This window comes from Canis aureus, chromosome 21 (assembly GCF_053574225.1).
Source record: "Canis aureus isolate CA01 chromosome 21, VMU_Caureus_v.1.0, whole genome shotgun sequence".
In the NCBI taxonomy this organism is placed as follows: domain Eukaryota; kingdom Metazoa; phylum Chordata; class Mammalia; order Carnivora; family Canidae; genus Canis; species Canis aureus.
This window is the reverse complement of record NC_135631.1, coordinates 7556118-7573443: the sequence shown is the minus strand read 5'-3', so window position 1 is coordinate 7573443 and position 17326 is coordinate 7556118. Positions and strand designations below refer to the sequence as shown.

Below are 17326 nucleotides of genomic sequence, written 5' to 3'. Positions count from 1 at the left end.
CCTCTGCTGGGAATAGCACCGTTCACAACAGCCAAGGGGTGGAAGCGACCCGAGCATCCAGAAATGAATGGATAAATAAGACCTGGTCCCTCAGCCTGTTATTTAGCTTTGAAAGAAAGGACATTCTGGCACCTGCTACCACATGGATGCACCTGAGGACACACCATGCTGAGTGAAAGAAGCTCGTCAAAAAGCAAAATCCCGCATGAGGCCCAGGGGAGTTAGATTCATGGAGGCAGGAGAATGATGGTTGGTGTTTAGTAGGGACAAGGTAAGGGATGGGGTTAGTGTTTGTGGGGGCTGAGTTCATCTGGCGAAGAGGACAGAGTTTCAGAGATGGATGCCGTGATGGCTGCCCAACAACGTGAACATGCTCAATGCCACTGAGCTGTGTGCCTAAAAATGATTGATGGAAAGTTTTATGTTCTGTGTATTTAACCACAATAAAAAAAAAAAAAAAAGGAGGGGCTACAAGAAATGGACTGAATCTGCTCCAGCTTGGGATGTCCGAAAGAAAGCAGGTGTCACCTGTTTCTTGGGGTGTTTTGGCTTGGTGTAGACACGTCTATACCAATGGCCTCACCTTTCTCCTTGACATTTGCAGAGGCTCTACGGTGAGGGCCATGCAGAGAGAGGGAAGCAGGCAGAGAAAGCAGCGATGGGGGGTGGCTTGCAAAGTCCCCCCACGCCCAGAGCCCTGCCTGGGCTGTGCTGCGGTTCACCCCAGCACGGGGACTGAATTACATACAGCCCTCCTCTAGCAGTAGTAGTAGTAGTAGTAGTAGTAGTAGTAGTAGTAGTAAGCCAAGTGAGTTCTAAGAGCTGAGCTGGTAGTTCTGAGAAGCCCAGTCACTCCTGGAAGAAGAAGAGATCCGTGTGAAGACATGACCGTGTTGGGTTTGTAGGTCAGAGGTCACAGTTAGGAGGGCTCCCGTCCCTGGCAATGATGCAAGCCGGAGCCCCCCACAGGATAAGGACATGTGAGTTCTGACCCATTACTGTGAGCCAGGCCCTGTCCGAACCTCCATGGGACTTGCCCCCAAAGGACCCACTGTCCTGACCTCAGCCCCAGGAATAGCTGCGGTGGTGCCCATTTTACAGATGGAGACCCTGAGCACAATCAGAAGTGAAACAGCCAGCGTTCCAGGGCCAACAGGGAGAGCTGGATTCAAACTCAAAGCAGGAGGCTGAGAGCCCAGAACCTCCACAGGGCCCCACACGCTTCCTTGGATCCCAGATTCTTGGTAAATGGGGGCCCGTGGGGTGTGAGCAGGGCCTGGTTCAAGTCCTCAAGGAGGCTGAATCTGCAAACATTAGTCACCTTGGTGCATCTGTTGCTTCAAATTAAAGAGAAAAAAAGCCAGTGTGGAGCTTCCATGGGGGGACCTGGCACTCCAACCCTTCCATCTCCCTGGCACCCCGACACTGCTATCTCCTCAGCATCCAGGCGCAGCAAGGGCTTGGGTGCTGCCACTTGAACGGGAGTGTCTGTGGGTAGAGGGGGCTCCGAGCTGCCCCGAGCCAGGCTGCCATTCATGCGAACACCTCCTGAACACCTACTGTGGGACTTTCTCAGTCCCCTACACCTGTGCCCCCCCCAGAATGATCCAGATCTGAAGTCTCATCTGGAGGGTCCAGGGGCCCCAAAGCAGCCTGAGCCAACAGCCCAGGAAGGCCCCTGCCTGGGTGGGCGCTGCTCCGGCAGGCGGCACGCACAGAGAGGAGCAACAAGCCTCGTGGGAGAGGCTGGAGACCTGGTTCTGGTCCTGCCAAGCCTCCCTGCCCCTGGGGTTTCAGGACAGAAACATCAAATCTCCCAGGTCACCTCCAGCGGGGTGAGTGAGCTCTGGCAGAGTTCAGAGGTTTGATCCAAGGGGTCCTCCTGCAGGAATGGGGTAGGAGGTGAGAGAGGACGAAATGGAAATGGCCTGGGGGTGTCTCTGGTCACAAGCGCTGGTGGCAGCAGGGGTTGGGGTAGGCTCCAAGCCCCCCCAAAGCTATAGCTGGGCAGGACCTGCTGGGAGATGGCAGCAAGGCTCCTCAGGTACCACAGAAAACAGGGATTTTCACACCTAGGTGAGCCAGCACCTAGCTGGGCCTCTGGGGAGTCCGGCCCTCATCAGGCCATAATGCACACAGTGGGGAGTGGTGACAGCAGATGTCTAGAGTGTGGTGCTCCAGAGGCTTGGCCTGGGTCCCCACCGGATGGGGGGCCTCCAGCTACAGCACTTGACTATTCCTCCTGCGAATCAGAGGGGAGGGAGCCGTGAATGTCCTGTATGGCCCTGAGCCCTGCCACCTGTCCTTGCATGGAGGAGGCAGCATGTAGAAGGTGCAAGGCTGTGGCCTCTCCTGGGCGCACCCCCACCGCCTCACCGCCTTGCATTCCCTTAGCAGCGTCCACTGGAAGCACCTTGCTGGGGGATGCCTCTACCTGGCTCGCAGAACTCCATCTCTGCATCCGCCCCAGTGCAGGGGACACGTACCTGCCCCCAGCCTCCGACCTTTCGCGTTACTGGTTACCCTAACCTACCCCCCAAACCGAGGCGGGTCTGCATGGTGCCAGCAAAGGAACCAGGTTCCGGAGAGTCCCCGAGAGTCCGGGCGCCAGGGGTGGCTGCTGGGCCCTGAGGGTGCCCGCTTCGCGCAGCACTCAAGCGGCTCAGGCAGAGGCGAGAAGGGGACCGCAGGGACAAAGTGCGGAAGGCAAAACTTCGGCTGGAAGGCAGGGGCGCAGGAGACGCGAGGGGCGGGACCAACAGGTCGGCGAGCCCGCGGAGCCCGGGGTGGGGGCCGGGGACCCTCCAGGTGGCACTAGCGGCGCTCGTCCCGGCCGCCTCCCCTCCCCCAGCCCTGATTGGCAGGCGGCCTGCGACCGGCCGCGAGCGCCACAGCGCCCCGGGCGCCCAGGCGAGCGCGAACGGCCCCCCGCGGGAGTAGGAGGGGGCGCCCGGCTATATATAGCGGCTCGGCAGCGGCCGGCCCAGCGCGCAGGGAGGCGCGCACCGCTCCGCAGGGTCCCAGCCCGGCCGCGCGTCCCGCCCGCCGCCCGCCGCCCGCCGCTCCATGCAGCCCGGGTAGCCCCGGCGCCCGGGGGCCCCGCGCCTCGCCTCCCGCTCCGCCTGCGGCCGCGCGCTCCGCACCGAGTCCCGGCCGTGCGCTCCCGCGGGCCGCCACAGGCGCAGCTCGGCCCCGCGGCTTCCCGGGCGCACGGCCCGAGGGCGGGGATGGCGGGGCCCGGGGCGGCCGCGGCGGCGCTGCTCCCGGCGGTCCTGCTGGCGGTGCTGGCGCCCTGGGCCGGCCGCGGGGGCGCCGCCGCCCCCACCGCCCCCAACGGCACGCTGGGCGCCGAGCTGGAGCGCCGCTGGGAGAGCCTGGTGGTGCGCTCGCTGGCGCGCCTGCCGGTGGCCGCGCAGCCCAAGGAGGCGGCCGTCCAGAGCGGCGCCGGCGACTACCTCCTGGGCATCAAGCGGCTGCGGCGGCTCTACTGCAACGTGGGCATCGGCTTCCACCTCCAGGTGCTCCCCGACGGCCGCATCGGCGGCGTGCACGCGGACACGAGCGACAGTGAGTGGGGCGCGCCGGCGCGAAGGGTGGGGGCCCCGGGCACGGCCGCCCCTTCCGACCCGCACGCGGAGGCCCCGGCTGGCACCTGCCGGCGGCCGTGGGAACCGGGACGGACTCCGGTTCCGGTCCCCCCCGCAGGGACAGAGGCATCCGCGGCCCCGGAGTCCGGCGGCGACTGTCTCTGCGCACCGGGGCGAACGGGCCCCGCCTCCCCGCCTTCGGAAGCCCCGGCTCTGGGTGCCGAATTCCAGCGCCTGCGCCCGCGGGGCCCGAGAAGCGCGTCCGGGTCGGCCCGGCTCGGGGACCCTGGGGGCCACCCGGCTCCTGCTGCCCGGGACTGGGCGCGGCCGCCGCGGGGCCGGGTCGGGAGGCCAGCCAGTGCGCACCCGCGCACGCCGGGCTCCGGGGCCCCTCTACATCCACCCCCGCCCCCAGAAACGGGGTCCCGGTGGCCCGCGGCCCGAGGGGGTTCCGGAACGGCTGGGGCGGGCCAGGGTCCCCTGCCCGGGAGTGACCCGCGCCCCGCCCCCAGGCCTGCTGGAGCTCTCGCCGGTGGAGCGGGGCGTGGTGAGCATCTTCGGCGTGGCCAGCCGGTTCTTCGTGGCCATGAGCAGCAAGGGCAAGCTGTACGGCTCGGTGAGTACCGCGAGGGCCAGCAGAGCACCCGGCAGCGCGGGAGGATCCGGAGTCTTCCAGGCCGGCCTGTGTATGCCTGGAGCCCGGATCGTGGGACTGGTGGGTCACAGGACTGGCACCTCCCCCCCAAACACAAGTACTCTGCGGCCGTGCGGGTGACCCAGGCCGTCCAAACAAGGGGCAGAGACCCAAGACAGGAACAATGAGGTCTCTGCCATCCCCGCGTGGCACCTCCTAGTCCATTAAGAGGTGCCAATACCAGGCCTTCTCTGTAGCCTCTCTCCGGTGGGTTCCAGCAGGCAGGACTGCAGTCTCTGGTAGGAGATTCTCTGGCCGCCAGGTGCTGAGCAGGTGGCTGGAGCACCAACTGCTGTGGGCTGGTCACCTTGGTCTTCTCACCCTATGGGGGTCTTGGCACCTCAACTTCTCTCAGCCAGATCAGGGCTTGGCCAGAAAGGAGCCCCTGACAAGTGACCCTCAGGGTTCCTTGGCCAGGAGGTGGCCCCACCTGACTCTGTCCCTTCTCCCTCCCAGCCCTTCTTCACCGAGGAGTGCAAGTTCAAAGAGATCCTGCTCCCCAACAACTACAATGCCTACGAGTGCTACAGGTACCCGGGCATGTTCATTGCCCTGAGCAAGAACGGGAAGACCAAGAAAGGGAGCCGAGTGTCCCCCACCATGAAGGTCACCCACTTCCTCCCCAGGCTGTGACTCCAGGCATCCTGCCTCAGTTTCCCAATGCTCAGGAGACTTTCTCCAGATGGACAATTTAATGCCAGAGTAGGTGTAAGATATTTAAATTAATTATTTAAATGTGTATATATCGCCACCAAATTATTTATGGTTCTGTGGGTGTGTTTTGTATTTTTCTGGAGAAAAAAAAAAGAAAAAAAAAAAAAAAAAAAACCAACCCTGAGTTTTCTAGTAAGACCGGTGAAGACCTTTCCACTGGATTTATTTAACTTGTCAAAAAGTTGTCACAAGTGTGCTGCTACTCTGTGTTTTTAAAAACGGTGACGTCAGACTCCAGTCTCAACCCTGCTTTGCACGGTCCCTTGTACTGTGGTGCTGAGCATCTCTGTGTCTGGAGAGGCCTTCCTGGGGCCATGGAGCTAGCTAAGGACCCTCCCAGCCCTGGCTCTGCTCCTAGCATCCTCCGGCGCCCCGCTCCTTTGTGCCCTGTTGCTATTCATCGGGACATATCGCCTTACTTCGGGTACAGAAAATGCACTGTGGGAGTGCACCACTGTCACTCTGTTTTTAGATCTGCCAAGACTGACCTTTGAACTTTTCTGTAGTCAATCTTCCTCCATCTCCCCGATGGGGGAGACTCTTAGACAACTTTATAAACTCCTGTTTTCCTTTTTTGGCTCAGCCACAGCCCATGTTTCTCTGTGGCCACTGAGGAAGAGGCAAAAACAAAGCAATTTTGTGAATCCGACGGAAAGGAACCCATCTCCCGCTGAAAAGCTGGAAGTGGATAGATGGGTATATTTGCAACCACAACCAAAGCCCGAGTGATAAAATACAATTTGTGGTAGCTGGTACTTCTGATAAGTCATAGAATATAGATTTTGTTTGTTTGTTTTAATGTGCTTCCCTGTGCCTGGGAAGATTTGAGCTAGAACTAGCTGTTCTTTTTAGATGGAATGTCCTTGTCATTGTACAAAAACACTTAATGCAGTGTTTGCATGGAGGAAGGTGCCGCTTCTCTCCATTGCATTACCTGATGAAGTGGACTTAACATCTACCTCGAAACCCTTAACCCACTCATCTGGTGAAATCTGCAGAAAGCTCAGACCCGGCGCAGGCGTTCCCTATCCCAAGTGGCTCTTTTTCCATATGTAGCCAAAGAGGATTGCAGATAGCGTCGGTGCGTCCCATTGAAACCTTGTCACGTTTGAGCTATCTTTACCCCGTGATTTACTTTTAGTAAGGATAATCATGGTGAAAATATTTGCAGACAGCTGTTAGAGTGCACTATATGGTCACCAAGTAACCTTATATTTTTCTTTATATATTTTACAAATGTAACCCCTGTCGCTGCAGCAAAGATGGAAGAGGCAGGGTCGGTGATGTTTAAAAAAAGTCCTGAGGTGATGGCAAACATTTAATTTTAATGAATGACTTTTTAGAGTTTATACAAAATGACCTTAGCTCGCTACCAGAAATGCTCCGAATGTTTTGTCAAGACTTTAATGCTCTCCTAGGATGTTTCTGAACCACCTCCCAAATTAACTTTATGGGAGTCTACAGACAGCAAGACTGGAAAAGGCTGATTGGAGTTTGTGTCTTTCACATTCCTTTTTAAAACTCTTTGTTCGAATGCAAATCATCTACTTAAAATACTGTCCTTAAACCAAGGCCTTGGAGGAGGAAGGAAGCCGCTCGTGAAGCCTGATGGCTGGACTGTACATCTCAACCGGCCGTCCCCGTCCGTGCGGTGAAATAAAAAATGTTTTCAATTTTAAATTGCGTCCTAGGCTCCAGGAGTCTTGAGCAGAGGGGATGCTCCCAGGTCTCGGTGCTGATGGGGGGGAGGGGGCGGGGCTGGAATGTGTGGACATTCGGTATTTCAAATACTCGCTTCCTAAGTCTTAGCTGCCTTGGGATGATGGCACGATGTCTCATCTCAGAGCCCAATCCGATTGTCAGGAATGAAGATGTCTTAAGTGCAGAATGTGGTGATCCTTGGCCACTTGCTAGTCAGCGAGCCTTGTGGGAAGCGTATAGAGATGTCATTGGACCTCTGCAATATTGCAAAGTGTTTTCTACTGTCGTGATGGGATCTAAGGTTTCTGTACTTTCCGCGGTTTGCAGGATCTGTCTGTAGTTTTATACAGGTGCTGAGCCCTATTGTGATGTATGTGCTGTGCACATTGACATATGCCGAATAAATGGAAACATTTGTCATGTATGAAAAGAACCCCATTGGACTTGATGTAAAGAACCGGGGAAGGTATTGAAAACGATTAAAACCTGCCTGGAAATGCCATGCTATGGTTGCGTCCAGCCTCCCGGTGTCTATTTGAGGCCTTGAGCCTTGCCTGGCTGCGGGTGGGGGTGGGGGAGACGAATTTTCACCAGCTGTGTCCACACAAATGTGGCCTTGAAGACGGGCGCCTAGTGGGGTGTGAGCGTCACAGAGTTTCGTGAGGACTCTGAATCTTGCAGTTTATTCCTGTGATGGGGCCAATTCACACCATCCCCACACTGGGACTGACCAAAGCTCAGTGACCCCCCCAGCCCCCCTCACCTCCTCACCACCCTCCCCGCAGCTTGGCCTGGCACCATCCACAGCAGTTTGCACTTTCCTGGGGCCAGGGAGTGAGCCCCCAGAGCTGGTCATCAGAAGATTGACTCAAGCAGGGTTTTCAAACTCTTAAGTAGAGTAAGGATGAGTCTTGAAATCAATAAAACGACTACAACTAGCCTTTTGTAAAAAGGAAATGGGATATAGCCAGATTGCGTAGAAACTTCCAGAGCGTGTCTCACAGGAAGGACATAGGTTAGTTTCTGACATATGAATATAACTAGTCTCTAATAGGACTTGATACAGAACTGGTTTAGTCGTGTGGATGCCAATAAAAAATTAAACATGCATGTAAAGGGCCTAGAAAATGGGTGCTCCTCCCCCCACAACACAGATCCAATCACTTGACAAAAAGACCCAAAAAAGGTGATCAGAGCTGCAGGATCTTTAATTGTACCTATTTTGCTCTCCAAGACATCACATTCTCCTTCTCTTCTCATCACCCGTGACCTAGACTAAATGTGCCCAAGAAGTGCATGGGCAATGTTTCGGGTTAAATTGTGTCCCCGTGAAAAAGAAATAATTGGAGCCCTAAACCCCCAGAACCGAGAATATGACCTTGTTTGGAAATAGGGTCTTTAAAGAGGTAATTGCATTAAAATAAGGTCATTAGGGTGGGTTTTCATCCCCTGTGGCAGGTGTGCCTCTAGAGAGGTCACAGAGAGACACGGATGGAGGAAGAAGGCCCTGGGAAGGAGGAGGTTGGGGTGCCCTCCATCAGGTGGAGGAACGCCAGAGCACACGGAAACAGCAGCAGCCGCAGGGCGGCCCCCGAGCAGATTTGAGATGTTGGGCTTCTGGCCTCCAGGATGGTGAGACTTCTGTTCCTGTTATGTTGAGGGACTCAGCGTGTGGCACTTTGTCACTACAGCACGATAGAAACTAATAATTCATAGTCCTTGCAGGGCCGGGGTTGGGGAGGTGAGGACTGAAGCCCCAGTGATGTCCGGGCTTGGCCTGGCTTCTGCTCTCCTCTGGTCCCCGAAGGTCTCTGGCTGAACATGGAAGGCCTCACCCAGCTGCTGGGGTGGAAGCCTGCCCGTTGTGGTCACAGGCTGCAGATAGGCCCAGAGGAGGACAGAGGGGTCACTCACTCACTTAACATATATTTGTTGCATGCCTACTATATGCTGGCCACAGCGCTAAGAGCTAGGGGTACCCAAGTGAGGAAAAGGAAGGCCCCGGCCCACATGGGACCCTGCTACAATGAGGGGGTGGTCGCACAGGAGGCCATGAGACATCGGGCAAGGTAAAGAGGGCCCACCTGGAGGCAAAGAGAGAGTCAGATGGGGAGGCTGGCGGCCCCCACCTTGGCCTTGCTGGGAAGTGGCACTCGAGCAAAGACTTGAAGGCCCTGAGGGAGGGAGCCACTCTGGGAAAAGCATTCAGGCCACCAAGGGAACAGCCAGTGCTGGGGTGCTGAGCCAGGGGCAGTCTCTGTATGTGGGAGCCCCCTGTGGCTGAAGTGCTGAGAAGGGTGGGGAGGTCTGAGAGGCCAGTCATGGGGACTGAGCAGAGAAGGGACACAGGCCACCAGGAGGGGGGACGGTGGAGGAACACTGGCCAGGGGAGTGTGGATGGTGGAGGGACACTGGCCACCAGCAGGGTAGACCGTGGGGTTGTGGGAAGGGCTATGGGACTAGGCTCCTGTTGGCTGGGGCCAGTGTGACAGCAAGGAGGACAGAGGAGGGTGGCCCACTGCTGGGGATACCTTCTCTGGCCAGTGCTCCTCCCTGCCCTCCCCAGGGACCCAGCCTCAGGCCCACTGCCTTCCAGCTGTGTGACCTTGGACAAGCCCAGCGAGCCCTCTGTATATGCGGCCGAGGACTTGATGCAGACGACAGTTGATTTCTGTCTTTTGTTATTGTTAATCTCCAAAGAGACTTCGTTATAGTCCTAATGCCCCAATCCGTTTTACTCTGTGCTGGGAGTGCTGTCCTGCGAGAAGGGGCCCTCCCGCCGCGGGTGTGCCGTGTGCGGGCTCCTGGGAGGGCTGGGTCACACTCTGGATTTCTCCTCCTCCATGCAGCCTGCGCTGGTTCACGCCTGCCTAAAGTGGGAGGGGTCGAGGCTCCCCAGCTCAGAGTCTTCCTTCACTGGGGACGCTTCCTAATCGTTCTAAGTTCATCCTACATGATCCTTAAAAGAACAAAATGTGGGGCGAGGCTGGAGCCCACACAGGTCCAGTCATGGCTGGAGGAGCGACCGGGCTGGGCCCAGGGAGGAGCTGACTGGCCAGCAGAGACCCAGGGCCTCAGGCACCCTTGGTGGACACTGTGATGCCCCCTTCCCTCTGGGAGCCTCAGACCCTTTCCATTCGGGGCTGTAAAAGCACCTCAGCATCCATGTGTCCATGCCCCCCAGAATATCCAAATCTCCAAACTGTCCTCCTGCCAGACCCTGAAGTCGCCCTCCTCTGTCCCCACTGCCCACCATCCCTCCCTGGGAGGAGTGCGTTTCCCCTCGTCGGTTCAGAAATCTGTCTCTCCACCTCTGGGCTGGCCTCCTACTTGCCCCTGGCCACCCGTTCTCGGGGTGTGCTCAGCACCCACACGGCACCTGCCCCCCTGGGACAAGCAGCTCCCAGCAGCTCCCTCTCCTCCTGCAATTAGGGTCCAGATCACAGCCCTCAGGTGACTGCTGCATAAGTTCCCCCAAAGCTAGTGACTTGAAACAACCCTTTTGTCAAACCTCATGATTTTGTGGGTCAGGAATTTGCACAGGACCCGGCAGTGGATTCTCCTACAAAGTGGGTGGGGGATGGGTGCTTAACACAACAGAAACCTATCATCTCACCATCTGGGGGCCAAAAGTCTGAAATCCACGTGTGGGCAGGACCACGCTCCCTCTGGAGGCACTGGGGTCCCTCCTGCTTCTTCCAGTTTCTGCGGCTTCCAGTTCTGGGCTCCTGCTGCATCCCTCGGGCCTCTGGCCTCTGCCTCAACTTCACGTGGCCTCTCCTCTGTGGCTCTGTCTGAATTCCCCTCACCTCATGGGGACACTGGTCATTAGGTTTATTTTAGGGCTCACCCTAAGCCCATATGACCTCATCTTAACGAGTTACATTTGCAAAGATCCTATTTCAAATCCTCTTGCATTTACAGGTTCTGGGTGGACATTAATTTTTTTTGGGGGGGGGGGTGTACTAACCAACCCAGAGTACCAGTTAATTCTGATTTGCTCTTGAAATCACAACTCAAAGGTCATCTGCTATAAGGACCAAAGATATTAGCTGGTGTCCATTTTTTGGAAAATTAAGAGCCTGGTATACAGGAGGCGCTGACTCAGGTTAGTGGTACTGTCATTCCCCAGAGACTTCTCTGGCCAACCCCTTCCCCTCTGCCCTGAAATTGAGCCATGTGTCCCCATCACATGCTACCCTGGTGTCTTAGACCAGCTTCTCCAGAAGCCAAGCCCGAGATGGGAATTTCTAAGCTAGAGCTTTACCAAGGAAAGAGCTTTTGGAGAAAAAAAAGCTATTAAAAAAAAAAAAAAAAAAAAAGAGGGGCACCTGGGTGGCTCAGTGGTTGAGCGTTCGCCTTTAGCTCTGGGTGTGATCCCAGGATCCTGGGATCAAGTCCCCCATCGGGCTTCCTGCATGGAGCCTGGTTCTCCCTCTGCCTTATGTCTCTGCCTCTCTCTGTGTTCATGAAAAAGTAAATCTTAAAAAAAAAAAAAAAAAAAAAATGAAGCAAGCAGAGCAGAGCCAGGAAAAAGGGAAACAAAGATGTGATTGCAGTGGAGTCTGGGGTGTGAGCAAGAGGCCTGAGCCGGCCCTTCTGAAAATATGGGGCCCCAGCTTTTGTAGCCCTTTGTGGGTCAGTCCCTGCCTGCAGGCTGCCCAAGGGGACAGCGGACCCTTCCAGATACATTCAGGCAAGGCAGCTCCCTTCCAGGAAAGGTGAGGATCAGGGCCACTTGGCCATTAGCAGCTGGGGGATGAGGGCAGCTGGGGAAAGGGTCTGAGTGTGAACCACCAGCATCTACCACGCCCGGCAGTTCTTCCTAACTCTCCAGGCTCATCCACAGAGCGACGAGTTATGTGATCGCTCCTTTGGGGCTTGCTTTCCTTGTCTCCTTAAGACTGGGATCTTCGAGGGCAAGGACGGGGCCAGGCTTTGTGTCCCCAGGACCCAGCACCACCCTGGGTACCTGCCAGGTGCTCACGCAGCACACCTGAGGAGCCTTTCCTGCCATCACTGTGCGTGGAAGTTCAGCGTGTGCTCTCCACCGGGGGTCAAGGTCCCACACCAGCCGCTGCTGACCCGGAGGCCAGGAGCCAGCCTTGCTGGTCACGGAGCTCACAGTGGGGATCCCGGAAGGGGACCTTCCTGGTGCGGATGTCTGCTGGCCTAGACGGCATCCAGGGAGCACCCCTCTGCTTGCTGGATGGGATGCTTCCTGATTCATGAATCACGTAATAAAGCCAATTAGATTTAAAAAGATTGAAACACAATATTCAGAACCAGCTTCCCCACTCACCTACTTGCCCCCATGCCCCTTCCCTTTTATTTTTATTGCGGTCAAATAAAACATAAATCTACCACCTTGGGGCACGGCGGTGGGGAGGTCAGTCAACTGAGCATCTGCCTTCGGCTCAGGTCATGATCTCAGGGTCCTGGGATCGAGCCCTGTGTCGGGGAGTCTGCTTTTCCTCTCTCCCCCGTCCGGCCCCCCCCCACCCCACCCCCTGCTCATGCTCTCTTTCAAGTAAATAAAATCTTTTTTAAAATCTACCATCTTAACTATTTTTAAATGGGATAGTTTGGTGGTATTAGTACTTTCACACTGTTGTGCAACCATCACCACCATCCATCTGCACAACTTGGTCATCTTGTGAAACTGAAACGCTGTCTCCGTTAAACACTAACTCTCCCTCCCCCGGCCCCTGGCACCCATGGCCCTACTATGAACCTGACGACTCTAGGGAATCACACAGGATTTGTCCTTTTGTGTGTGTCTGGCTTATTTGGCTCAGCGTAACGTCCTCAAGATCCATCCGTGGCAGAGCAGGTGGCACAATTCGCTTCCTCCTTAAGGCTGGATAACGTCCAGTTGTGTGGATGGACCACACTTTGCTTGTGCTTCAAACGTCGAAGGACGCTTGGGTTGCTCCTGCCTTATAGCTACCGCGAATAGGGCTGCCGTGAGCATGGGTGTGCACGTCCCTCTTCCGGATCCTGCTTTCAGTTCTTCCAGGGACATTCCCAGAGGTAGTTACTGGATCGTACGATAATCCTCGTTTTAACTTTTCGGGGAACCGCCCTACTGTTTCCACACAGACCACACCATTTTACACTCCCACCAACGGTGCACAAGGGCTCCCATTTCCCTACATCTTCGCCAGCACTTGTTTTTTTTCTGTTTTATTGATGGTAGCCAGTCCTGTTGGGTGTGATGTGGTATCTCATTGTGGTGTTGATTTGCATTTCCCTGAGGATTAGTGATGCGGAGCACCTTTTCATGTGCTTATTGGCTTTTTATTTGTTTGTCTTCTTTGGAGAAGTATCTATTCAGGTCCTTTGCCTGGTTTTTAATGAGCTTGTTGTTGGGTTTTGGTTCTCTGTGTGTTCTGGGTATGGATCTCTCAGTAGACAGGTGATACACAAATCTCTTTTCCCATTCTTTTTCCTCTGTGGACCGGGATTTTTCCTGCACAGAATTTGAAACTTTTCATGACGACCAGTTTGTCTATCCTTTTCTTTCATCGTCTGTGCCTTTGGTGCTGTATCCAAGAAATCCTTGCCAAGTCCAACGCCATGAAGCTTTGGCCCTATGTTTTCCTGCAAGAGCTTTATGGTTTTACGCCTTACATCGGAGTCTTTGACCTATTCTGAATTTATTTCTGTACATGGTGCTGAATAAGGGCCCTTGTTTTTTAAATGGCAGGCAGTTCACTCACTTCCAAGCCTCTGTTTCTCTGCTGGGTGTGCATTTGATAGTGAGCTGGGTTTTCCCATAGGTGGGGACGGGCTGGAGAACGTCCCACTGGGATGAGGTGTAGATGATTCTTGCCGGTCTTGTCTACCAATCCCCCCACCCCTTATGCTCCTGGTCAGAGGCCAGGGTGCCCTGGGAACTCCTTTGCCAGAGGCTACAACCAAAATAATGTGACATATTTCACTTTATCACCTAGTTTTACTCCGTCCTGCCCAACATCACCAGGAAGGCCTGTGGTGTGTATTTTGGGGGGCTGGTGGGCTTTGACCATGGCGCACTTAAACCCCAGGCTCCTCATCTTAGGAGGCTCATACTTTGGACCCCTTTTCTCACTTTTGCTGCTTGGGACTGGCTGGGGCTGGCAGTGCCACCCTTGTGAGGGGTCCTAAACCCAGACTGGGAACCAAATTAACCTCAGTCCTGGGTGCTCTGCAAACTCTCCTTCCCCTGCACACATCCACGTGAGTGGATGCACACACACGTGAGCATGCACACACACACATGCTCAGACACACATGCATGAGCACACAGGGTTACAGGGTTGACCAGATGGCCTGAGGAGCTTCAGGATTGAACGTGGACCCCAGGGGTCAGGTCGCCACTCAGGAGTGCGCCCTCTGGGTCCTAAGCCCCAATGCCCACACCTTTGGCCCTCCGTGGCCTCGGGCAGTGGCCATCTCGGAGCTCGCCCACATTGGTCCTGAAATGTCCCTCTGTATTGTCAACCCCTGGACTGTCCAGCTGGGGGGCTCTAGACAGGCAGCAGGGGAAGCAGTACAGCTGGTGCCAGAAAGCTTGGGTCTTGGGTGAGTTTTGAGCAATGAGACTGAACCCCACTGAGTCCTGTTCCTACAACCACAGAATAAAAATAGTAGTAAACCCTTCCCGCAGGTTGTCTTGGGGCTAAGGGAGCCGAGGCATGCTTCCAAAACCTCAGGGTTCAGGTGCCCCTGGGGCTGCCGGCGCACAGCCCCAGGGGGGACATTTCATCCCGGGCTCTGGGTTCCACCTGCCCTGCTTCACCTGCACCTACACACCACATGTACTTTTGTTTACCTGACATTTCTGTTGCCACCAATCCCTGTTACTTAAATAATTTTGTTTTAAAACTCTGCAGCACCAGCTTAAATGGAAAAAACGCTGTCCCTTGTCATGTGCGGGAGGGAACACATGAAAAAAGGCACAAAGCTCTGAGCCTGGGGCTCTTTTTTTTTTTTTTTTCTTTAGGGCGATTTGCAAGTGTTAGAGATGTGTTAAGGACTCACTATCACCAAACAGAAACTTTCTCCTCTTAATGAGCATGGCCTAAAAGGACTATCTCACTGTGACATTCCATGTGAGTTAATGCCACCTAAAATCAGTTCCCCTGCTGGGCCCAGCAGGACACGCTGCCCTTGGATAATGCCCTCTTAGTACATGCAGAGGGCAAAGACAGTGGGGTCTCTGCGTGGACAGGGAGCCAAACCCCAGAGCGCCCTGCTGACATGTGCCTCTCTCTGTGCAAGTGGCCTGACTCCTGGATAAAATATAAAATGATAAGGGTGCCTGGGTGTCTCATTGCCTTTGGCTCAGGTCAGGATCTCAGGGTCCTGGGATCGGGCCCCGCATCGGGTTCCTTGCTCAAGGGGGAGTCTGCTTCTCTCTCTCACTCTCTCTCTCTCTCCCCCCCCCTCTTTCCCTGCTTGTGTTGTCTCTCTCTCTCTCAAATAAATAAAATCTTTTTAAAAAGTAAAATATGGGACCCCTGGGTGGCTCAGCGGTTGAACGCCTGCCTTCAACTCAGGTCGTGATCCCGGGATCTGGGATCAAGTCCCGCATTGGGCTCCCTGTGAGGAGCCTGCTTCTCCCTCTGCCTGTGTCTCTGCCTCTCTCTCTCAGTCTGTGTCTCTCATGAATAAATAAATAAAATCTTTATTTAAAAAAAGGTAAAATATAAGATGGTAGATGAAGCCCTGTGGAAACTGAGGAACGGCTATGACTTCTTGGACTCTCCTTCCATGGACCGTCCCCTCCCCTTCAGACTGAGTGGCCTCCTGACTGCCCCGCCCCAGCACCAGTGCCCTGTGCCCCTCTGGAGGCTGGGTCACGAGAGGCGGGGACCCCCGTGCCCGCAGCCTGGAGCCACCGTGTCGGAAGCCCGCCGCCCCGCGGCTGCCACGTGGGGAGGAAGCCCGAGCTGCCCACACAGGCCCGCGTCCTCCCCGCTGTCCGGCGACAGTCCCCACTGTGTCTGCAGTTCCCCAGCCCAGCCCAGGCCCAGGACGGGGAAAGAAGCCTCCAGCCGCTTCTCTTCTTCTGAGACTCCGGGTGTCTTGCAGCAGAGACAAGCTGGCCCGTTGCGTCCTGTCCAAGTTCCTTACAACAGAACCTGTCAGCGCAGTGAAAATGGTTGTTGCCGTCTGCGCTCAGTTTTGGGGTGTCGGTCATGCGGCAGGGGTTACGGGGAGCAGGCTGTGATGGGGGGATGCGGTGATGCACACACCCAGCTCTCTCTGCAGCCCACTCGCTCCCCGGGGCCTCGGGCCGTGCAGGGCACACCGGCGGCTGGGCATGGGCTTCCTCGGTGTCGGGAGGGGAGCACGGACCGTGGTGAGAGCAGGGCTGGCTTCTCTCCGAGGCTTTGGGCAGAGTCCAGGCTTTCCTCGTGCCCTGAGGGAACTCCAGCATCCAAAGCCAGCAAATCCCCCGTGGGCCGGGACACCTGGGGTGGCTCAGTGGTTGAGCGTCTGCCTTTGGCTCAGGGTATGATCCCAGGGTCTTGGGATCGAGTCCTGCATCGGGCTCCTCCACACAGGGAGCCTGCTTCTCCCTCTGTCTGTGTCTCTGTGTCTCTCATGAATAAATAAAGAAATAATCTTAAAAAAAAAAAAAAACACCAAAAAACCCCGGGGGTCTCCCAGGTGGCACATGGTCCCTTCTGAGCCCTGAGGACTGGGTGGGAGTGGGGGTGGGGAACGGCAGCACAACAGGATGAATTTTTCCCCACCCCAGGAACTGGCGGAGGGCTGCCCCTGGCTCCTGGGACCAAAGAGCCAGAAGTCTGTCCTTAGAGTCTGTAGAGAGGGGACGGTGGGCCTCCCTCAGGCAGGTGCTGCTGGGCTGTCACCCCCACCCCCACCATTGAGTCTGAGCGGATAAGGGCTGAGGAGAGACCAAGTCATGAGCAGGCACAGAGAAATGACAGCTTGTCCAAGGGGCCTCAGCTGCCCGTGGAAGACCCAGTGCATGATGGAGACTCGGAGAGAAACTCCAGTCAATTAAGTAAAGAGGACATTTCTTGGAGACATTCAATTAAAACACATGAAACAATTTTAAAAATGAGTTTTAAATGTTCAATAGATGGATTTTTTTTTTTTAAGGATGATGGTTGAGTCTTCAGTCTGCAGGACCATGCAGAAGAAATATCTTCCAGCTTTTCTGTCTCCCTGTCTTGCTTCGGTTCTGCCCCAGGGCCTTTGCACGTGACCCGGCCAGTCCTCTGGAGGTCGGCTCTTTTTCCCATTAGTCTGCTCTGGGATCCAACTCATTCACAGACTGCTGGTTCACAGACCACGCCAGTAAGCTGGCCCTCCCTGTCACTCTTCCCTTTTGGAAACTGCATGGTCTGAAATGACTGTATTGTATTGTTTTTTGCATATTTAGTTCTGGCCCCTCTTAGCATGCGCTGCTCTGCGGGTCAGGCTTGCTGGTCTGGGACAGTGCCGACCCCTGAACAGGGGCAGGGGACCCTCAGTGCCTGACTGTTGCTTGAGCAACAATGAATACATGACATCTGAACGTCTGCCAATAATGGGACTGGAATTTGTTGCATGAGGCTCAGAATGGGTCTGGAAGCAGAAGAAATCCGCTTTAAGGAAATATAAGCAATCA

General features: G+C 55.5%; 1 protein-coding gene across 1 annotated transcript; it reads left to right on the top strand.

The window, feature by feature from the left end:
* Nucleotides 1-3227: 3227 nt before the first annotated feature.
* On the top strand, nt 3228-7151 carry FGF4 (fibroblast growth factor 4). Its single transcript, XM_077864312.1, has 3 exons — nt 3228-3567; nt 4100-4203; nt 4738-7151. The coding sequence occupies exons 1-3, from the start codon at nt 3228-3230 to the stop codon at nt 4912-4914; spliced, it is 621 nt and encodes a 206-aa protein (XP_077720438.1). The 3' UTR covers nt 4915-7151.
* The last annotated feature ends 10175 nt before the right edge of the window (nt 7152-17326 follow it).

Coding starts and splice junctions, on each gene's coding strand:
- FGF4 (XM_077864312.1), top strand. CDS start 3,228: ATGGCGGGGCCCGGGGCGGCCGCGGCGGCGCTGCTCCCGGCGGTCCTG. Junction 3,568..4,099: donor GCACGCGGACACGAGCGACA/GTGAGTGGGGCG, acceptor CCCCGCCCCCAG/GCCTGCTGGAGCTCTCGCCG. Junction 4,204..4,737: donor AGGGCAAGCTGTACGGCTCG/GTGAGTACCGCG, acceptor TCTCCCTCCCAG/CCCTTCTTCACCGAGGAGTG.